This window comes from Anastrepha ludens, chromosome 2 (genome assembly GCF_028408465.1).
Source record: "Anastrepha ludens isolate Willacy chromosome 2, idAnaLude1.1, whole genome shotgun sequence".
Taxonomy (NCBI): domain Eukaryota; kingdom Metazoa; phylum Arthropoda; class Insecta; order Diptera; family Tephritidae; genus Anastrepha; species Anastrepha ludens.
The window spans coordinates 33,725,374-33,746,007 of NC_071498.1; the positions used below are offsets into that span (position 1 = coordinate 33,725,374).

Genomic DNA, 20,634 nt, shown 5'->3' on the forward strand with positions numbered 1-20,634 from the left:
TATTTTATTGCCCAGTACAGCCTTGAAGCGTTTGATAACTGATGACGTGGCTGCCGAATTTACTCTCACAATTTCATTTGAGATGGCCAAGCTTAGTAGTTTGGCGAGGAAAAGATACTCTGAATACGTCCCATTCAAAAATGTACCATCTAACTCTGGCGAAAGCCGGAAAGCAGCAGAAAAATTCCTCTATACCCTCCTCAGTTTTCAAATAGGATATACACAGTGGATGGCCGATGATGCCTATGGTGAAATTAGTCCTATTAGGACTCGTAGCTCATTCCTCTTCTGTCTCAGAAGAAATTTGGCGGTGTTTCAGCTGTTTTCCAGATGTCAATATTGCACCAACGGTTCTTATTAGTTTTATTAATGCATTAAGACCTGATGCACTCGAATGCTACCGCCATGCTCGACGTTAAAATTGGCTCCATCCTAATTGAAAACTCCAAGGAACCGCAACTCACCAATTCATCAGCCAGATCATTGCCTTGTGCACTATTCACATTTCTAAACAGATTCTGACCCAGAGTCTGTCTGGAGCATCATGAGTAACAATTCTAAATTCATCGGTGAACAGACATAGACCCACTTAGACCACCTTAGCCAGAAATTCAATGGGAGATACTATTCTTGGATATTGAAAAGGCATACGTGGCCAAAGCTGTTAGCAGTCAAGGCGATCAATAAATAGCAAAAACTATGATCTGTAGAAGATAAATACCTCAAATCAAAGATGAAAGGTTTAAGGCTGAGAAAGACGCAAGGAACATTTAGCAAACCCTTGAAAACAGAACAATCTCGAGTGACTTCCATTAGCACAGTAGTTTGTATCATCATCGGCAGAATCGGGACAAATACAATAATAATTGAAAGCTATAGGGCTTATATGGTATGGAATTAACGCCTTACTTCTTTGGATGTCTGGCAGACTTAGAATCCACAGTCATCCTCATATTTCATATTTTATTAGCGAGATTTAGGCAGGAACACTTGAGCCCCAAGAAACGGTAGCTTAGAGCATATTTAGTTCTAAAGTGGGTCCCTCTGCATGCTCATGGATGATGTGCCTCTGCTCCCACATATTATTTTTCTGATTTGGCACTAGGTCCATTGTGCCCCCTCATGGATTCAAAGTATTTCTCTAAGCCTAACTTCCTCAATAAATTAACCGCTAATGACGACATTGTTCCCATCATTAATGAGTCGTTTATGTACTTTTTTCGCGTTCAGTTAATGCAGTCTCCATTACCGCGTGCAATTCTAGCCACCTAATACCACTCCACCTTTCAGCGAAGTTTAACCTAAACTCTTATTCCTGCAATATTTTTGAAGACGTGCGGGTGGTTTCTAATACCTTTAGAGCAGCTTGGCTGTTACTGCAGGCACTGATTTTTAGTACTCGCCTTCTTTCGCCATTTATGCAGTCAGCCACTTTAAGTATTGCAAAAACTTCCGATAGACAGTTCGTATACAAACCTGCTGATTATGTCGCTTGTTTGGTGAAAGCTCTTATGCGACAGTTCTAATCGAGATTTAAGGATAAAATACAGTGTGGAATTTTAGAAATTAAGAAACTTATATGATGTGCAAAAGCTTTGTGGAACATTCCTTACAAGAATGATGATCCATAAGGGAGGTTGATGTGGGCAGTCAGTAATTATTACGTTCCTTATCTAAGTGGTTAATCTGTCGTTTGGCTTAAAAATGAAGTTCCTCGAAATAGAATACTTACTTTTTTCATTTGGAAAAAGACTTTTTAGCGACACACCTACATGGAAAAAATTATGAAAAAAATGCATTGATTTTTTTCTTCTTCGGTACCTCCGTTATTTTAACCTTGGCATATTGCGGTTTATTTTACAAGTACCATTTAGTTTGCGCCAACTGAGGCATTCACAAGTACAACATTGTTGATTTGCGTGCAAGTGTGCAATTTATAATTTAAATTCATGAATTACTAAGCATTTAATTTATGACTTCGGACAGTTTGAATTTGTTTTGTTTTAAGCTGCGCAAAAGTTGTTTCATGGTATTTAGTTTTTTAAGAATTTGCGTGCTTTTAAGGAGCTCACGTAAATATTTTATACATATATATATATTTTTTTTGTTATATGTATGTATGTACATATATTAGGGCCAAACAATTTTTTTTCGGCATTGTTTTTAGAATATTCCGATTCTGTATGAAATGGTAAGAATGGCTTTTAGTGTCAATATAGAGCCCCACATTTTAAAAGAAGCCGTCTTTAGTTAATACGAAGTTCATATGAAGATTAAAACGAACTGAAGTGCAATGGGCTCGTGTAATCAGCGCTAAGGGAACTCTATAGATCTACGCCATAGACAAATCAGCAGAAACGAGAAGGCTAATGGAATTAGCTCCGGCAAACCCTACCATTTTTGTTGATAGTCAAACGGCGAACAAGGCACTGACCCCAGCGCGTATCAACTCAAGACATTTTTAAGAATCAACTGAAGACATTTTTAAGAACGCAGAACGTCGCTCTTGTTTACCCAACAACACAACATCGCACTTTCTGGCGTCCCCGGGCACTCCGTAGTGGAAGAAAATGAAAGAGCGGATGTGTGTGCAAGGAAAAGCTCTGAGAGTGAACTACTGGCTAAGGTAGAGGACGTAAGCATTCCTCCAAGCAAACTGTATACTGCGATTGATTTGAGCGAATTCGTGAAAACCAATAGAAGCTGGCCTCTGACTACTGCTTGGAGGGTCCCCAGAGCGTTCTGACCAAAAACTGAATCTTAAAAGGACGAAATGTCTTTTTGGATTCAATATATCAACTTCCAGCGGCCTCACAGGTATTATAATGGGTCGCTGCACTACTGGTACTCTAGCCAGTAGAATGACTAAAATTGTCTTGCGCAGGAGTTGTAGTGATCAAGAAGATATTCAATGGGTACAACACCTCTTCTGTGAATGTCCTGCACTTTGAAGAAGCCGTGCCGCATATCTTGGCGATTATTTCTTTGAAGACCTGGGAAATTTGCAAAATGTCTTACTGGAGGGAGTAGTTACCTTCTTAAAAGGTTCTAAGTGGTTTAAGCAACTTAGTTAGAAGATGGAAATAAAATGCAGGTATCACAATGGCCTTAAGATAAGCAACCTAGTTAACCTAACCTAACCTAACCTGGAGCATAATTGATCTTATTTTTTCTTTAATACAATCTTGCACTTGGGAATTTTTGGTACAAAGCATTTATTTTTCATGTACATTTTTTTAATTTATGGAAGGCCTCTTTGTCACGCCAAGCATTAGCGATGTCGTATTGATGAAGTGACAGTGATGGAATAACAGTGTTGCCAACATAAAGCTGACAAAAATTGTATTTCTTTGGAAGCACTTAATAAGTCCTAATTATTAGTAAAGCCACATTCATACAGGGCAACTTTTGTGTCCCAAACTCGTTACTTGTGAGGCTCGAGCTCTCTCCACACTCTTTGTGTTCTCGTTCTTCTCAATGTTGCGGTTGACTGAAGACTAAAAACGAATAATTGCACTGTGTGAAAACACAACGGAAACATTAAAAGAGAATTCGCAATTCGTTGAAGTAACAAAATTTGCTCAGTATGAACGTGGTCTAATGAAACTTGCCTAAAATTAGAAGAATGAGTTGGCAGCACTGAAAATAGTGAGTTATACCAGTTTTATCTGGTATTACCTGCCATACCCACTAGCGGCGAGTCTTGCTCGATCGCTTTGTTGTTGCTTTCATGTGCAAAATTTTCATGAAGTGAGCAAAGAAAAGAGATAGCGAGCAGAGAAGTGGCGAATCGAAGACGTATTATAATTGTTTAATATCCTAATGGGAAAAGTGATTCTATGTAATATTTTTTTGTATGTAAATCAAACTGAAATTTGCAAAAAAAAAACAGCAACTAAGTTTCACACACAATATTTCAAAAATGTATTTTGAAAATTATAATACAAATGATTAATCTTTATTTACAGTTACACTATTTTTTTTTTTTTTTGTTTTTACCAATCATTCATTTTTTAACAACGTATTTACAATTATTTTGGGTGTAACTACTTTTCACTTCCAACATGAAGTGTCTTTTTTCCATTTTCCGTCTTCATAGCCATAACTGGGTCCCCAAAGCGCTCTGGCCAAAACTGAATCTTTAAAGGACAAAATGTCTGTTTGGATTAGACAGATCAACTTCCAGCGTCCTCACAGGTATTATAATGGATCACTACACTTCTGGTACTTTAGCCAGAAGAATGAATACAATTGTTTTCCGCAGGAGTTGTAGAGATGGAAAAGAACTCTCCATTTGCTATTAAATTGAGCTAGCTTTCTGAAAACAAATTGATTCAAACGTTCAAAATTGAGTTTAGAGCTTTTCTCTAATGGACTTTTTATCTTAGAATTTTATGTAGACTCCGAATATACTCGAAACGATGTAAGACAAATTCGTTCCATACAAATTGATCCCTCCTAATATGTATTCTTCACACAAAAGTATAATAATCAGCATCATCCCTGCATTAGAGGCAGCGAAATCAATTAAAAATTCTAGGCAAGTAGTTATAAGAAAGCCATTTGATGAGTTCTAGGTGAAAGGGAAAGACATATAATTTTTTTTGTAATTTTATCAATTTTAAATTTACAACGAGTTAGACGTGGCAAATTCGAGAATAATCGAGAGGTCAGGTATTGGCAATCAAGTATGAGGCAATAAAATTATAAAATTAATAAATATATGTGGATACAAAGTGGCGCCAAATTAGTTATCCGATTTTTTGTTTGAATACTTTTATTAAAACATAAAAAAAATATTATTTTGTGTGATGGGAATCTTTATTTTGATATTTCAGCTGTCTAGTTCTCAAGCGTCAAATGTGTTGACGTACGACGTCATATGCCAAAAATTATAGTGTAATTAATTTCGTGCCACCTTGTATATGTATGCATACATACGAACGTGAAATGAAATTTTCTCCACGTGCCAAAAATAATAAACTGCAAAACTACAGTTGAACCTACATCAATAAAAGGGTCATCGTTGCACTTAAACCAGTTAACAAATTACTTAACTTTGTACGGCTTTCAATCGTTAAGCTAATAAACTGTAAATATGCAATGTATCGCGTTGCAAAATTATAAAAGCACCACATATTGGATATATACAGGGTGGCTGATGAAAGCCGCTACCAAAAAAAAATTGAATAACTTTTTTTCTTTTTAAGTTATCTGTTCCATTTTTGTTTTAATTTGCAGATTGATCTTTAAAATTTATTAAAATGGATAACTGGGACACGCAAACAAGAATTTGGATAGTCCGCCGCTATCACGCACTGGAGTCCGTAGTTTTGGTACAGAGAGAGTACAGGCGGATGTTTGGCGGCGATCCCCCGAGCAGATGGACCATAATGAGACTGGTGAATAATTTTGCTGAGCAAGGAACAGTCGCAAGAAGGCCTTATCATCGAAACCCACCAGTTCGGATGGAGGAAACGATCGCTGCTGTAGCTGCAGCTATACAAAGCAATCCAAGGGTTTCAACAAGAAGCTTATCTGCTCAACTTGGTGTCAGCCGACAGTCTTTGCAAACAATAATGCACAAAGATATAGACTTATTTCCCTACAAAATTCCAATGGTTAACAAACTGAATGCAGCAGACTTGCCGATTCGCTTGGAATTTTGCCAGAAGATCCTGCAAATGGTGGAAGAAGACCAAAACATGTTAAACTGCCTTTTCATGTCTGATGAGGCCCATTTCGATTTAAACGGCAATGTGAACAAACAAAATTGTCGAATATGGAGTACTTCTAACCCACAGATACTCCACAAGACGGAATTGCATCCTCTTCGCGTGACAGTGTGGTGTGCGGTTTCTTCACGCTGTATTGTCGGGCCTTATTTTTTTGAAGAAAATGGTCACACCGTTACGGTTACTGGAGACCGTTATTTGAAAATGCTGAAAGAATTTTTCTATCCAGAACTACGCCGAAAGAGAATTCCTTTCAACTCTGTGTGGTTTCAACAAGATGGGGCAACGTCTCACATAGCCCAGACTGTTATGACAGAGTAGCGACGAAAATTTCCCAATAAACTGATTTCAAGAAACTCCGAATTTCGTTGGCCCCCCAGGTCGCCTGACCTTACTGCACCTGTCTTTTTCTTGTGGGGTTTATGTAAACAAGAAGTTTATAAAACAAAGCCAACAAATTTGGATGAACTAAAACAATCCATTCGGGCAACAATTGCGGCTATTCCTGTAGCAACTCTCAAAGCAGCAATGAACAACTTTTTACTAAGATGCCGCACTTGTGTCAACGAGCATGGGGGGCATTTAAATTCAATTATTTTTAAAACTAGTTAAGCTACATTTATAAAATTTAATGACCTTCAACTTGAAAAAAAAAAAATGAATTCCATACACTAAAAAAAAGTTATTTGAGTTTCTTAATGTAGCAAAATTCATCAGCCACCCTGTATATGTGTATATAATGGGCGCGTCTCCCTTTTTGGGTATTTAGCCGAGCTCCTCCTCCTATTTGCGGTGTGCGTCTTGATGTTGTTCCACAAATTGAGGGACCTACAGTTTCAAGCCGACTTTGAACGCCAGAGATTTTCATGGAAGAAATACACTCGAAAGTTGTCATTGCCTGCCGAGTGGCGACCGCTATTAGAAAAAACGTTTTCATCATTTTTGTGTTTCACCGAGATTCGAACGAGATTCTCCCTGAAATCCGAATGGTAATGACGTTCCAACCCATTCGACTACGACGGCCGTGGGATACGGTACGCTAGGTAAAAGTCGCCGACACACAAATTCCGACGTTTAAGAACCCAAAAATACCGGGAGTTACCTTTGACAGCTTGCTCTCCTTCTCAGCGCATACAACCGCTATTGCAACTAAGGTACAGAATCGCAACACGGTCCTCAAGTCGCTTGCCGGCAGCATTTGGAGCGAAGACAAGGAAATGTGGCTGGCGACTTTCAAGGCAACAGGCCGACGGTTCTAAACCTGGAACCAATGATTCGCAGTGGACGAAGCGTCAGACCCGCCAAAACACTGCATTAAGGACCGCGACAGGATGCCTTATGATGTCACCTATACAACACCTACATGATGAAGCCCTTATGCTGCATGTGAAGGAGCTTAACAAATTGCTTAGCAAGCAGTTTTTGCTGGCGTGTTACCGCAGGCCTCACCCATGCAGACACCAGCTTGAGCCTAACCCCCCTCCCAGGCACGTCAGGAGGCGTTTCTTCAACTACGCGGACGAGATCCAAGACAAAACAGACAGACACCTACTGAATCGGACAGTGTACAGACAGGCGATAAACGACATTCATCGGGAAACCCTCACCACCTTCTTAATCTCCCGACCCCCGAATGCCATTATCGGAGTAAACCACCACCTATCGTAGACGAAGAGCTCCAACTTCCCCAAGAGTCCCGCGTAACCTTGGTCTAATTACGTTCTGCATACTGTAGCAGATTAAACTCCTACTTATCCGGAATCGACGCCGACATACTAAACATATGTCCGGAATGTGACACTAACTATTTTTTCACATGTCCCATCAAACCCACTCATCTAACACCCCTCTCCCTCTTGACCCAACCCGTCGAAACCGCTAGTTTCCTGGGCCTACCGTTAGATGAGCTAGACGAAGACGATCGGTGACTACACTACACTGGCAGGGCGAAGTTACTGCTACAATAACAAAAACAACAACAACTATGGCGGCCGTGATATTGGACTATTACCTATTTATTAATTTATTTTTAATTTAAATGATTTTTTATAAAAGTATAAATTCATTCTATAACGAATTCTTTGCACATGATTTATACAAATTTTGTACATTTTTATTGAAATTTTTAATGTATTTTTAAAAAAACAAAATCACCTTTTTTAAGTACAGTTTTTTTTAAGTATACCTTGATTTTTTGACTATTTTTTTATTCACTTTTTAATTGCAGTTATTTCTTTATAAAAATATAAATTCATTTTACAACGAATTCTTTGCACAATATTTATAAAAATTTGGCACATTGATTAATTTTTCAATCAGAATATTTTTTGCTCATTTCTTTTTTGTAAGTATATCTCGTTGCCTAACCTTATATATAAATCCAAATTTCAAACTTTATACCAAAATTCGAAAAATTAGACAAATTTACATCAACATTTCATTTGATCGGAATCAAAAACAAAAAATGGGGTACATAGTTTTATAGCCAGTTAAATGAAGTAGTAAAAAAAATGCGCGAAGAAATTTCAACATCGGAGAGCTGGAATCGCCACAGACAGCCAGAAGACTCGTTACTCGACGCCCACTCTCCTGCTCTCAGAGAGTACTGCCCAACAATGCGGCATACACGAGTAATGGACCAACATTTCTTGTTCTTGCAAATATAAATTTGAAGTGGCTCAAAATTTGCTTTGATTTTTGATAATTTTTTCACTGACATTTTTTCTCTGTGCTTTTTCTCCGTATACAAAAAGTTGGGCATTCGTTATTTGGCGCAAATTCCCAACATCGTTAGGGGAAAAAATTGTCAAAAATCAACCAGAATTTTGAGCTACTTCACACTTGCACTTTTTAAACGAGAATTTAACTGGCTATAAAAGTGCATACTCAAATAGTAATAAAAAAAAATCTGATTAAAAGTTTTGAAATATTGATAAAATTTTATCGAATTTTTATAATTCTTGTACCAGGTTTGAAACATGGTATTTGTTATGTGAGTGAACTAGATTTTTATAAGAAACTAAATCAAATTAAAAATTAAATTCATAGATAATCCAAACTTGCCTATATGTGGTCTTCTAAGGGGTGGGCCAAATAAGACCTACTAATTACTAAAGACTACTGCCAAGCAGTATGCGCAGTTGCTGCATCTTGTTGAAACCACAAATTAGGATACTTCTCCGCCATTGGCCGCAAAAAGTTTTCAATCAATGTTCTGTAAGAAGCTCCTGAAATCGATTCCGGCGTCTCATCCTCATTTTCGAAGAAATATGGGCCGATAACTCTAGTAGCCATAACACCGCACCAAACAGTACATTCAGATGGGAGCAACTGATGTTGGTGTGTTGCCCTTTGATTTTCAGAGCCCCACAATCTACAGTTTTGTTTGTTGACATAACCATTTAAATGGAAATGCGCTTCATCCGACATCAAAACATTATTTAAAAAAACAATTTGTGTGGCTAATTGTGTAAAACGAATAGCGTCTTGTAGTCGTTGTTGGTGGTCTTGCGGTAGGGTTCCATAATAAATTTCCAACAATTCAATTATAACCTACAAAAAGAGAAAAATAAATATGTCAAAAAATAAAAAAGTTATTTGTGCTTAACATTAGTAGGTCTTACTTGACCCACCCTGTATAATTTTACAACGCGGTATATTTTATTCGAATGAAAATGAAATAATAGTAAATGCATAGCTGATGATAAAAACATAAAAAATTTACTACTTTTTATTATATTTCTCTACTGAATTACGAGTAATAACTGACCAAAAGCCAGTATAGCAACAAAATAATAATAATCAGATTGCATAACATGCGCCGATTAATGAATAAAATTTTAGACTATACGAAACGTTCCTCGTAGTTAGTAATAAAAAAAATTGGTATGCGTTTTTGATTAAAAACTGGTTGCTTAGGCGCTTCGGGGAGATTAGGGGCACTGAGCGGGAGTTACGTGCCAGGTCATAAGTAAGGGAATTTTATTATAATTTCATCAAAACTAGCAATCATCATCTGGACTAATAGGAAAAATACATATCAACAAAATAATATTAAATATTTTTTTTATACTGGCAGCTAGAATAAGTTCTCACTGACCAAGCAGCGCAGTAAACAACGTGAAATCCATATTCAGGATCCAAAGATCGCATGCCGGCTCGGACATCAGCAAGTATTTTTGATGTTGTTGTTTAGCTAAGAAGCTTTTTCATCACAGACACAGAAATGCGCTCAGTGCTATGCCATTGCCAGCGTTTGATGTCTCATGTCCATTCTGGGCATCAAACTCAAGGCTAACCGAACGGCAGTCACGTACAAACCTCAGTTGCCTACAGTTAGTGTATTACGGTTGCGAAAAACTGCACGAGACGGTGTATTCAACTTTCAAATTTGTGTGTAAACTTCAGTCAGCAGTTTATTTTTCCTACCGAAATGCATTAAAAGCGTAAAAGATACATATAATTTTCCGGCGTTACTGGCCACACAAACGCCTTGCCGCCTAATGGAAGCGCTAGTGTCTATATGGGTGTGTACGAATACTTTTTTGTGGCACTCTTTCTCGCTACTTATCACACATACATATGCGCTATAATGTTGAGATATGCATAGATGTGTAATTTGTTTATCCGAAAAACAAATTATTTTGCTGCGGTCGACTGGTCGGTTGTTGCACGTGTAACCTACAGCTCGTGAAACTAGTGATTAAGCGATTCTTAGAGTTGGTAAATAACCCCTCAAGAATCATTTGTACTTCAACATTTTCTTTAGAAACTTCATTGAAGTTATTATTTACATAACTCAAAAATTTATATTATTTAGTTAGAAATCTTGGCTTATCTTAGTACAATTTTTTATGTGAAACTAGGGATTTTGTAAAATATTGAGTTTTCAGTTTTAGGAGCAACGTCATTCAAAATTTCATTAGTTGCCTAAATGGAAAAAATAAGGCTCTCAAACTAGCCAAATTCCAGATTTCACTGGAGGATCATCAGATTTGCATGTGTTCTAAATTTTCCTACATTATCCCAGTAAACATGTAGATTTGTAGCTCGATTTCGGTTAGGTTGAAGCGATTGTCCACTGTGAGACACACTCAGGCTCATAGCTCATTGTGATGCCGCATGGTTAACTTGTCCTTATCTCTCCTAAAACCAGAGTGTACTTTTCAAAAATTTTAGAAGATTTCCACAGAATTAAGATCTTCCGATTCATTAAAGCATTGCCTACCTACATAAAATGGTAAATCTACGTCTGGATAGAGCAGGGCAATGGCACAAAAGGTGCAGAATCATTTCTTTCTTTTCCTCATCTAGACAACTTCGGCAGAATTCATGTGTAAGCTCAAGTTGATAACTAAGCGATTTCTCAAATATGCAACTTTAATTCTCAACAGAATCTACAGTAGAGCCAATAGTTTTCTTTGTGGTCCTCAGCTGGAGAGAAAGCTTGATCCCAAAGATAATTTTCGAATTGGTCTAAATATAAATAAATTTAGTTATTCTTTGGACCGCCGTAGCCAAATACGTTGATGCGTGTCTACTATTCGAAAATGCGCATGAAACAGCAAAATTATAGGAAAACTGTTTTCTAATAATGATAACGGCAGGGGATAGCAAACCTCCGAGTGTATTTCTGCTCCGCGAAAAAATACCATTTCCCGCCATTTGATGCCATTGCCATGCGCGAACTAATTTCCCACTGGGAAGCTCTTCATGTCAGGCCACTCGTACTGTACCTCCAGTGTTTATCATACGCCACCGCTAACAACAGCTTAGCTGCCCAAAATTTATATATTGCGCCTGCTGCCACTAACGACTGTCGCGTGTAACAAATTTGACATTAAAGTGATTTGTGAGCGCAAATCGGTACAGTCAGCACGTCGCATGAGCGCTTATATATATTTATTTTATATTTGCACTCATTAGGGTGCGTCACTGTCCATACAAAAAAAATTAAAAATCTTGGTACTATTTTTCTAAGGAAATAAAAATAATATTTTTCAAAACAATTTTAAGATTTAGGCGAGCTGGAGAAAACTTAACAATTTTATCAATGAAACCAAAATAAGGCGATTTTTCTTGGATTCAGTATTCGGCGGCCGCCGTAGTCGAATGTGTTAGTGCGTAACTACCTCGGAATTCAGAGAAAACGTTGGTTCGAATCTCGATGAAACACTAAAATTAAGAAAACGTTTTTTCTAATAGCGGTCGCCCCTCGGAAGGCAATGGCAAACCTCCGAGTGTATTTCTGCCATGAAAAATCTCTGCCTTTCGAAGTCGGCTTGAAACTGTAGGTCCCTCCATTTGTGGAACAAAATCAAGACGCACACCACAAATAGAAGGAGGAGCTCGGCTAAGCGCCCAAAAAGAGTGTACGCGCCAAATATGTTCGTATAATTACTGGAACTATTGAGTGTCCTTCCCTTCTGATGGTGATATATATATATGTATGTAAAGGGTGGTTAAATTTCAAGGGCCGATGTAGAATGTGAACTACACCTAAACGTCAACGACACCGTTGGACTTCTTTCTTTGGGGTTATTTGAAAGAAAAGGTGTACATCGATAAGCCAGCAACAATTCAAGAGCTAAAAGATGAGATAATTCACAAAAACATTAACGGCATAGAACCTCAAGTATGCCTCAGCGTCGTCGAAAATTTGGACCATCGGATGGAGGTGATGGAGAAAGATTAATATCACACAAAATATTTTTTTTTTATTTAGTAAAAATGTTATTCGAAAACAAAATTGAATAATTAATTCTGCGCCACCTTGTATAATATAAATTAAATCAGTTTATAAAATTTCAAAATAGTAGACCCAATGTGACGAAATGAGCTGTTGGAATTTTATGAAATTTTTATCTGTTTTTGTATTTGTGAATCACTGATTGTGGACCTGTAGACTCACTACTGGCAATCGAAATGGCAGTTCCAATATGGCAAATGAATTAAAAAACAAATCGTTGAATTCTTATCAAACTAATTATCTCTGGGCTTTTTGGTTTTTTTGTCGCTGAAATTAAATCTGGTGACAGTTTTATGCCTGCCCGTCAGAAATTTTTCTAGCCTAACAAACTTATAGCCTCTTAAGCCTTCAACCTCATAATTCCATAAAGTCCTTAACCTTTCGATAACTCCAAAGTCTATCACTTTGAAGCTCTTTAATCCCTAAAGACCTTAACCCTATAATTATAGAACGACCAATTTCTGTATTACCAGTTTTTAGACAATTTGTATTCAATAGTGGTTCATCGCAGCTATCTGAGCTGCCTTTTGTCTTAAATGATGAGCTTTTAAATCTTCGCGGATATGCATACATTTTAAGTACGTTGACCCTGGTAAATTTCCTTATTATTCTTCCTACATTTCAACTTGAAATCAATTATTTGATTATCCCGGAGTTCATTTAAACTAATTTCGATATCATTTGCTGTCATTCCTAATATAAACAAGCACACATACATACATACGTAAGCAAGGCTCAAAGAAGCTGCGTGCAAGTTACACATTCCGATTGCCATTTCGTGTTGGCTTCAGGTAAATACTCGCTTACGAAAGAAAACAAAAATAGGAAAGCCAGAAAGCACACCAACTATTAAACGCAACGACAACAAGCAAAACCAGCAACAACTAAACCATAGTGCAATTGCTGCTGCATTCAAGGTTAGAAGCATTTAACTCGTTTACGCTTATGGCTCCATCGCCGGCCGCGTCCAATGAATTGAGAAATTTGATAAATGGTCATTCGCTTAGCACTTTTTTGTGCGACTTGATGTTGCATGCAACAAGGTGGCGTGTGCACTTGTATGTATTGCTAGCAGACACACTTCGCCGCTTAGCCAATTTGTATCAAGGTGAAGAGTGCAGTGTCGGCCAATTTGGCCAACACGTCTTCAGTTGTGTTTGTGTGTTTGTTAGTTGTGTGTGTGTAGACATTGAAATGTCATTCTAATAGTTATGAACTACGAACAGACTGTTGACCACGTCGATTTGTCTTAGGTCACGGCAGAATGCACAGCTCAGATTAACTCACAATCAACCAACCTCAACTTGCTTTGCAATGCGCCTGCAGCAGGGCCCACCCCTAGCCATGCGTACATACATACATTCATTCATACGAGTATTTGTATTTGTCACCATGACCTGCTTGGTGGGCAATGAGTTATGACTGTGTACAAGTTCATTAGTGTTACTTGAGGTTATCATTTTCTGACTTTTATTTTGCATTTCGGAATGACTTCTAAGTAGATTAATTTGGTATCACATAAATTTAACAGGAGATATATACGAAATCGTATATTTTTGTAATTACACACTTTTTTATCTATGTATGCATGTTAATATTGGAGTTTTTAGAAAAGCAAAGAGTAATTCATTAATTAATCGAGGAATTTTAAAATGTGTCTCAGTAAATATCATCCACTTATTTTCATGTAATCATAAAAGCGCAAAAAAGAGACTGTAGCAAGGCAGTTAAATTTCAAATGTTCAGACGATGATGTTTTCTGATTTCTTCATAATTTACTTATGTATATAAGTAACTAGCTTTAACCCGCGGCCCCTCTCGCGAAGGAGTAGTTTTGAGGGATTTAGGATATGTATGTATATAAAAGAATTACAAACAATAATTTCATAGAAAATAATTTTTTATTATTGTAATAACCATAATATTACAATACCCGGCATCCGTTGCTATGCGTCGTTGAATAAAATCAAAACAACCAATCAGAAAAATATCAAACAAAATTATTTTTATTAATTTTCTATTTCAAACCGTTTTTGAACTTTGCATTTGGGTCATAGTTGAACAGCTTATGCGGATTATGAAGTGTAGAGTGTGCTATAAATAGTGGGCAATAGGAAAAACAAAGATTTTTTAGATTAAGTTTAAGCAGATATTCGATTATTAGTGTCGAATGAGAGTGGTGGCGCGGCCTGGGGGGCTGTGCGAAGGGAGTTCCACCATAAAAACATGCCTTTAACCTTCATTGGGTGAAAATATGAAAGTACACGGTGGGACATGTAAAATTCAATTTCATGAATGGAAACTTCGATTTCGTGATTTAAAGCATCAATCGTCTCTGGATGGTTCGCATAGCATTTGTTCTCAACGGCTCTACACAAAAAATAGTCCAACGGGCTTAAATCACAGCTCCGAGACGGCCAATTGATATCGGAATTTCGGCTGATTATTCGGTTTTCAAAAACGGTAGCCAAAAGTTCTAGTGTAACTTTGGCACTGTGACAAGTTGCACCGTCCTGTTGAATCCAACCTTTAAGTAAATCATGAACATGTCATTTGTGTTACCATTCTCAAAAAATAGGTGGTTTAAAAAGCAAACGCTATATGGCCCACCCTGTATAAAAATTTTTACGTCATTTGGTGTTGTCGTTTCGTAGTGATGCGCGGACAACGTACAGACATTCACTTTTACAGTACCATATAGATTTCAATAGTTACTGTGAAACCTCGATATAACGCACCTTAATAAAACGGAAAATTCAATTTTCAATTCTAATTATTTTTACAGAGAAACCTTGATATAGCGAACCTTGATAAAACGAAAAACTCAATATAATAAATGATAATTTACTTTTACAGATAATTATAATAATTTTGACAGTAAAACCTTAATATAACGAATATTGTGGAACAAAAAAACTCATTCGGATAGTTAATAATTTACACAATAAGTCATAATTGACTTTTATAAGTAATTTTAATAATTTTTACAGTGAACCCTCGATATATCGAACCTTAGTAAAACGAAAAACTCAATATAATAAATCATAATTTACTTATATAGGCAGTTTTAAAAATTTTTTACAGTGAGACCTCGATATAACGAACCTGGACACAACGGAGAGCTCAATATAATAAATGATAATTTACTTATATTAAATAAATAGTTTTAATAAATTTTACAGTGAGACCTCGATATAACGTACCTTGGTAAAATGAAGGACTGAATATAAGAAATGATTATTTACTTTTACAAGTAATTTTATACAAAAAACAAAATACAATGAAACCTCGATATAATGAACCTTGGTAAACAAAAACTCACCATAATAACTGATAATTGACTTTTACCAGCAATTTTAATAATTTTTACAGTGAGACCTCGTTATAGAGAACCTTGAAAATAAAAAACTCAATATAACAACATTTTTGCTGCGTCCTCTTTATTGCGAAATTTTCCACACAAGAACACTCCATAAACATAACGAAGAAGTTTTAAACAAGAAGACTTTTAAAATACCTTGCCGGTTAAAATGCTATCAGCAAAAGCCTTTAAATAGTGAAGTGTCGATTCAAGGGCTTCTATATAGCGAATTCTGTATTTGTTGACGATTAGAGTTCTGCCTCTCATAACGAAGTAAAATGCGTTGAGTGCAGAGTGTCAGTCTTGTTTCTCATTGTGGCCAAAGTGAGCTATTCAGCGCAGCGCAAGAAGATTTGCCTACGCGACAAAACTGCAATCGGAAGCTCCACAAATTTTTCGAGATCAGGTACTCTACATCGCATTATATATATGAAGCCACCTTGCAATATTATGATGGCAACTTTTCTTTTAATTTTAATTATTTTAATGTGGAGGGTTTTCCAATAAGAGGTGTTATTTTGGTATTCAAAGAAAAATACTATTTTTTAATATAAATGATCGCATGTTTATTTCATTATAATGAGGAAAATATGTCGTTAATAGTTTAAAATAACATCAGGCAAATGACCACCATGACCACGCTTACAGGACAATATACTTTTCATGAAATTTCCATTACCGAGTTGCAAAGTGGCTGCCCTATGTCCTCGATAGCCTCACGAATTCCATCTTTGAGGTCTGTAATCGACCCTGGGCTGTTGGCGTAGACCTTCTCTTTCACGTGGCCCTAAAGAAAAAAGTCACAAGGTGTTAAATCACAAGATCTCGGTGGCCAATTGTGAACACCTCTTCGAGAAATAAGGCGGTACGGAAACTTTTCCCGTTAAAAATGATTAATGGTTTCGTTGCTTGTGTAGTACGTAGCGCCGCCTCGTTAATCATCTCTCGATAGCGCAATCCATTCACCAATAACACCTGTAATTGGAAAACCCTTTATGTATAAAAATGGAAATTCATTCTATAATAAATACTTTTGAGCAATGCACAAATTTTAAAAAATTCGGAAAATTTTCCTCAAATTTTTAGACTGGGTGTTTGGTCGAGCTCCTCCTCCTATTTGTGGTGTACGTCTTGATGTTGTTCCACACCTACAGTTTCAACCCGAGGACCTCTCTCATGGCAGAAATACACGCAGATATTTCCCATTGCCTGCCGAGGGGCGACCGATATTAGAAAAACCTTTTTTTATTTTGGTCTTTCACCGAGATCCGAACCTACGTGCTCTCTGAATTCCGAATGGTAGTCACGCACCAACCCATTCGGCTACAGCGGTCGTTTCATTTAAATACTGGGAATAATAATATCAAAATAAACAGAAAACGGTAGAAAAGCCAGGATTGAGGGTCAGGAAGGTTCTGTGTGTTTGGTGACTGAATCATCTACTATTAGGTACTTCCCTACACCAAAACTCTTAATTCGGACTGACCTGTTCCGTCAATAATTGGAACCTCTGAAGCAAGCAATTGGACGAAAGCGGTCTGCTTTGTCCATCGAGTGTAACTCTCCAGGAGTTCTGGGGCTCTGATGAATAGTTTTGCTAGTGAGAAATTTACTTCAAGAGATGCGTGTGTCCCTCTTCCAAATTTGCAACAAGATATAAAAGAGGCTGCATTTTTACCAAACCCTGATAATTTTAATTATTCTCAATAAAGAACTTTCTACTCTTTCTATTTTATTTCTTACAAAAAACTTCTTCCGCAATTTGATATTTCATTCCAACTGTAGGTTTCGAAGCTGGGAACAATTTAATTTTAGTCACACACAAACCCATTTGGCTACAGTGCGTTTTAAAAGATACAGATCCTGTAGATTCTTGATCGAAATATTCCTCCCAATTTTAACGGCGATGACGGTGGAGCTCAACATGATTTGGCGTAGTCGTATGAGTTTTTCAGAAAAATCGGACATGACGTCTTGTAAGCAGTTTCTTCCTATCACTTACTTTTTGTCAAGTAATTATTGCTTATTACTACAGCACAGGGCTTTATTCTTTACCTAAAAATCTGAAGCACTAATTTCCGAGAAATGATTTTTTTCTTTAGCGCCGCGCGTTACTTCGTTTTAATTTCCAATGATGTAATTCATTTTATACGAGTATTCATATCTTTCTATATTTATAATTAACACTAAGTTTTATAATATTTTCCTTTCTTTGCTTGCAGTTCCGATTTGGAAACTTTGCAATTCCAGTTGACTTGCGAAATTCCACACATTAAAGTGCGTGCACAATATCGTTCCACGGGTGTACTGATCCTAGTGAAAGCCTCAGGTGCTGGTGATTATTGGGGCGAATATGGTAAGCGACGCAATTTGGGTTTTTCTCGATTAAAAAATTTAAATATTTTTGAAATTTGTATTTACAATTATTTGTATTTGTATTTGCTGCAGACGGTGTCAAGGCGAAAATCTACTTCAAAGCCAATCCAAATGTGGCTGACGATGGACGCACTTATTTAACAGCCGAACAGGTCAAGATGGACTTCAATGTTAAAGAAATAAAAATGGGCGTGGATAATATTGCTAATGGCAACACGGTGATACGTGAGTACTGTTTTATACTTCATTTTATAACAAAGTGATTTAGATAATTGCCACCCTTTTCGCGTTACGGATTTGCGGAACAGTCCGGAAAAGCAAAGATAGATATACACAGCGTTAAATACATACAGCACAGGCACTTATTGGACATTTAATTTGTTTCTTATTTAATTTTAGAATTTTTTTTATGAAAATACTAACTAACCTGCGTTGGCACGTCTCACTAATTTTTAGTAAGATCACCATCAAAAAGTTTTCATTAGTGTGTATGCTCATGTTACCGAATTTAGCTTTTTAACAGGTGGCAATCCTAAACAGAAATATCTCCAAATAGAGATATTCCATATTACTTTCGTTTGGCTCTTATATGACAGTATTTCAGTTAACTTATTTATTAAATTGCATTACCAGCTCTTTGAAGCAGGTGCCAGAAGCCATGTTTACAGTGCCGACTCGCAGGATTTTCCACATTGATGGGCATGCTCAAAAGGGGAAAGAGGGTTAAACTTCAGCGACTTCTGACGTATACGCAATTCCACTAGTCATTCAGGACTTTTCAGTATGCAAGAAATCATGCTGATAGGTCTAAAGCTTTTGGGGCTGGTGTAGTCATCTCTTCCTTAGCGATTAAGGCGACCCTCACCATTCTCCAAGAGCGTGGTGCACGCAGTGAAGATTTTCTTCAAGACTGCTATGGTTTCCTTCACCATAATAGGATATATACGTAGAATGATCGTAACCACTAACACTGGTTATGTAGGTTGAGTTAAGATGACTCCCCATTAATTCCGGTTGGGGCTTGGCTCTGAACTCTGGGCCCCATAAAAGCCAGAGCCAACCTTTGCATGACTTCCCTGCTTGCATAGATAAGTATAGAGCTTTTTAGGAAACTACCACACGATCGGAGATAGCTGTCTTAAGTTTTGACCCAAAAGCATGAATAATACTATTGAAACACAAACACACAAAGCCAAAAACAAACACCAGATGAGCAGGCAAATATCTTTAGGAGAAGCTCGATTGTGGTGCATTCACCTTCTCTTAAAGATAACCGAAGCAATATAGCAACAGGCAGAGTAACGAGCCTAATGGCGACAGTCTGCGACGAAAACAGCATGTCGCTAAACCGGGCCCTGCGCAAAAGCCAGGAAGACTTTTGACGAACTTCCTGAGCTCTGCCAATAGAGTTGAGGCAAACAAAACGGTACTACAAACGCAAAATAAGAAGCTCATTGATCTCGTGGGCAAGTTGGGTTCTGAAATAGACGAGCTCATCAGTTTATGTGAACCGCAGCACGATATCAAAAAACGGCGCAAAATTATTATGCGCGGACACACGGAGCTAGTTACGCAAGCCGAAGCGGAGCAGAATACCTCATATACTGTTCCGATGAGCAAGACGGTGGAAGTCCAAACAACAGCCACACAAGCCACATAGCCACACAAAGTCCTCCACAAAGCGGTAAGCGATTCATGGCTCAATAGAGTCCCAAGGGAAACTCGCAAGACTCTGAGAAAGCTACGCAGGCAAAAAAAGGAGACCTGCAGCCTCAACGGAGAAAGAAGAGCAATTGTTAAGGCCAATACAAAAGGAGCAAGAGTGGACGAAAGTTCGCAGGCAGAAGAAGGATAAAAAGGCAATAGCAATAACCAAGGAAGCATGTCCTACATACCACTGGTGTGACGGCACCTTTGATATGTTTCTTACATTTGTGATTTTAACCTCCTCTGCAAAAAAAAAACCAAAAAAAAAAAGGATATATGCCATCTGGTCCGGACAACTTTTAGCTGCCAAAGGGTTTGATGGCAAATCGCCTGGCGACCTCATTCTCCGCAAATCTGGCAACGTACCGGTCATGCCAAGAAGAAGTAGTAGCAGCTCTGACTCCTCTTTCAATAAGGGCTGTTGCCACCCAATGTTTATCTGATTACCTGGAAAGTGAGATTCCATTAGCAAGGTGAGGGTCTCGCTTTGCCTCTCCGCGAAGGAGCCATCAGATTTTGTGCCTGACCTCAGCTTTGCGGTTGGATCCCTTTTCAGGATTTTTACCAATTTGGCCATGTCACTCAAAAATTCAATACCGCTGCAGAGTTCCCTATAAGAAGCTCTTTTCGATTCCCGAATTGGCTTCTTGTATTTCTTCTGAACATGACGGTATCGCTCCCAGTCCTCAGCAAAATTAGTCTTGAGG

At 37.6% G+C, this 20,634-nt stretch overlaps 1 protein-coding gene across 2 annotated transcripts in view; it reads left to right on the forward strand.

The window, feature by feature from the left end:
• Positions 1-20,634, forward strand: part of LOC128857131 (protein takeout) — a 31,827-nt gene that overhangs the window by 10,334 nt on the left and 859 nt on the right. For both annotated transcript variants that reach the window (XM_054092724.1, XM_054092715.1), the window contains 2 exons: positions 18,067-18,200; positions 18,293-18,445. In XM_054092724.1, coding sequence (XP_053948699.1) covers positions 18,067-18,200; positions 18,293-18,445 — 287 coding nt within the window. The remainder of the gene's footprint in view (positions 1-18,066; positions 18,201-18,292; positions 18,446-20,634) is intronic.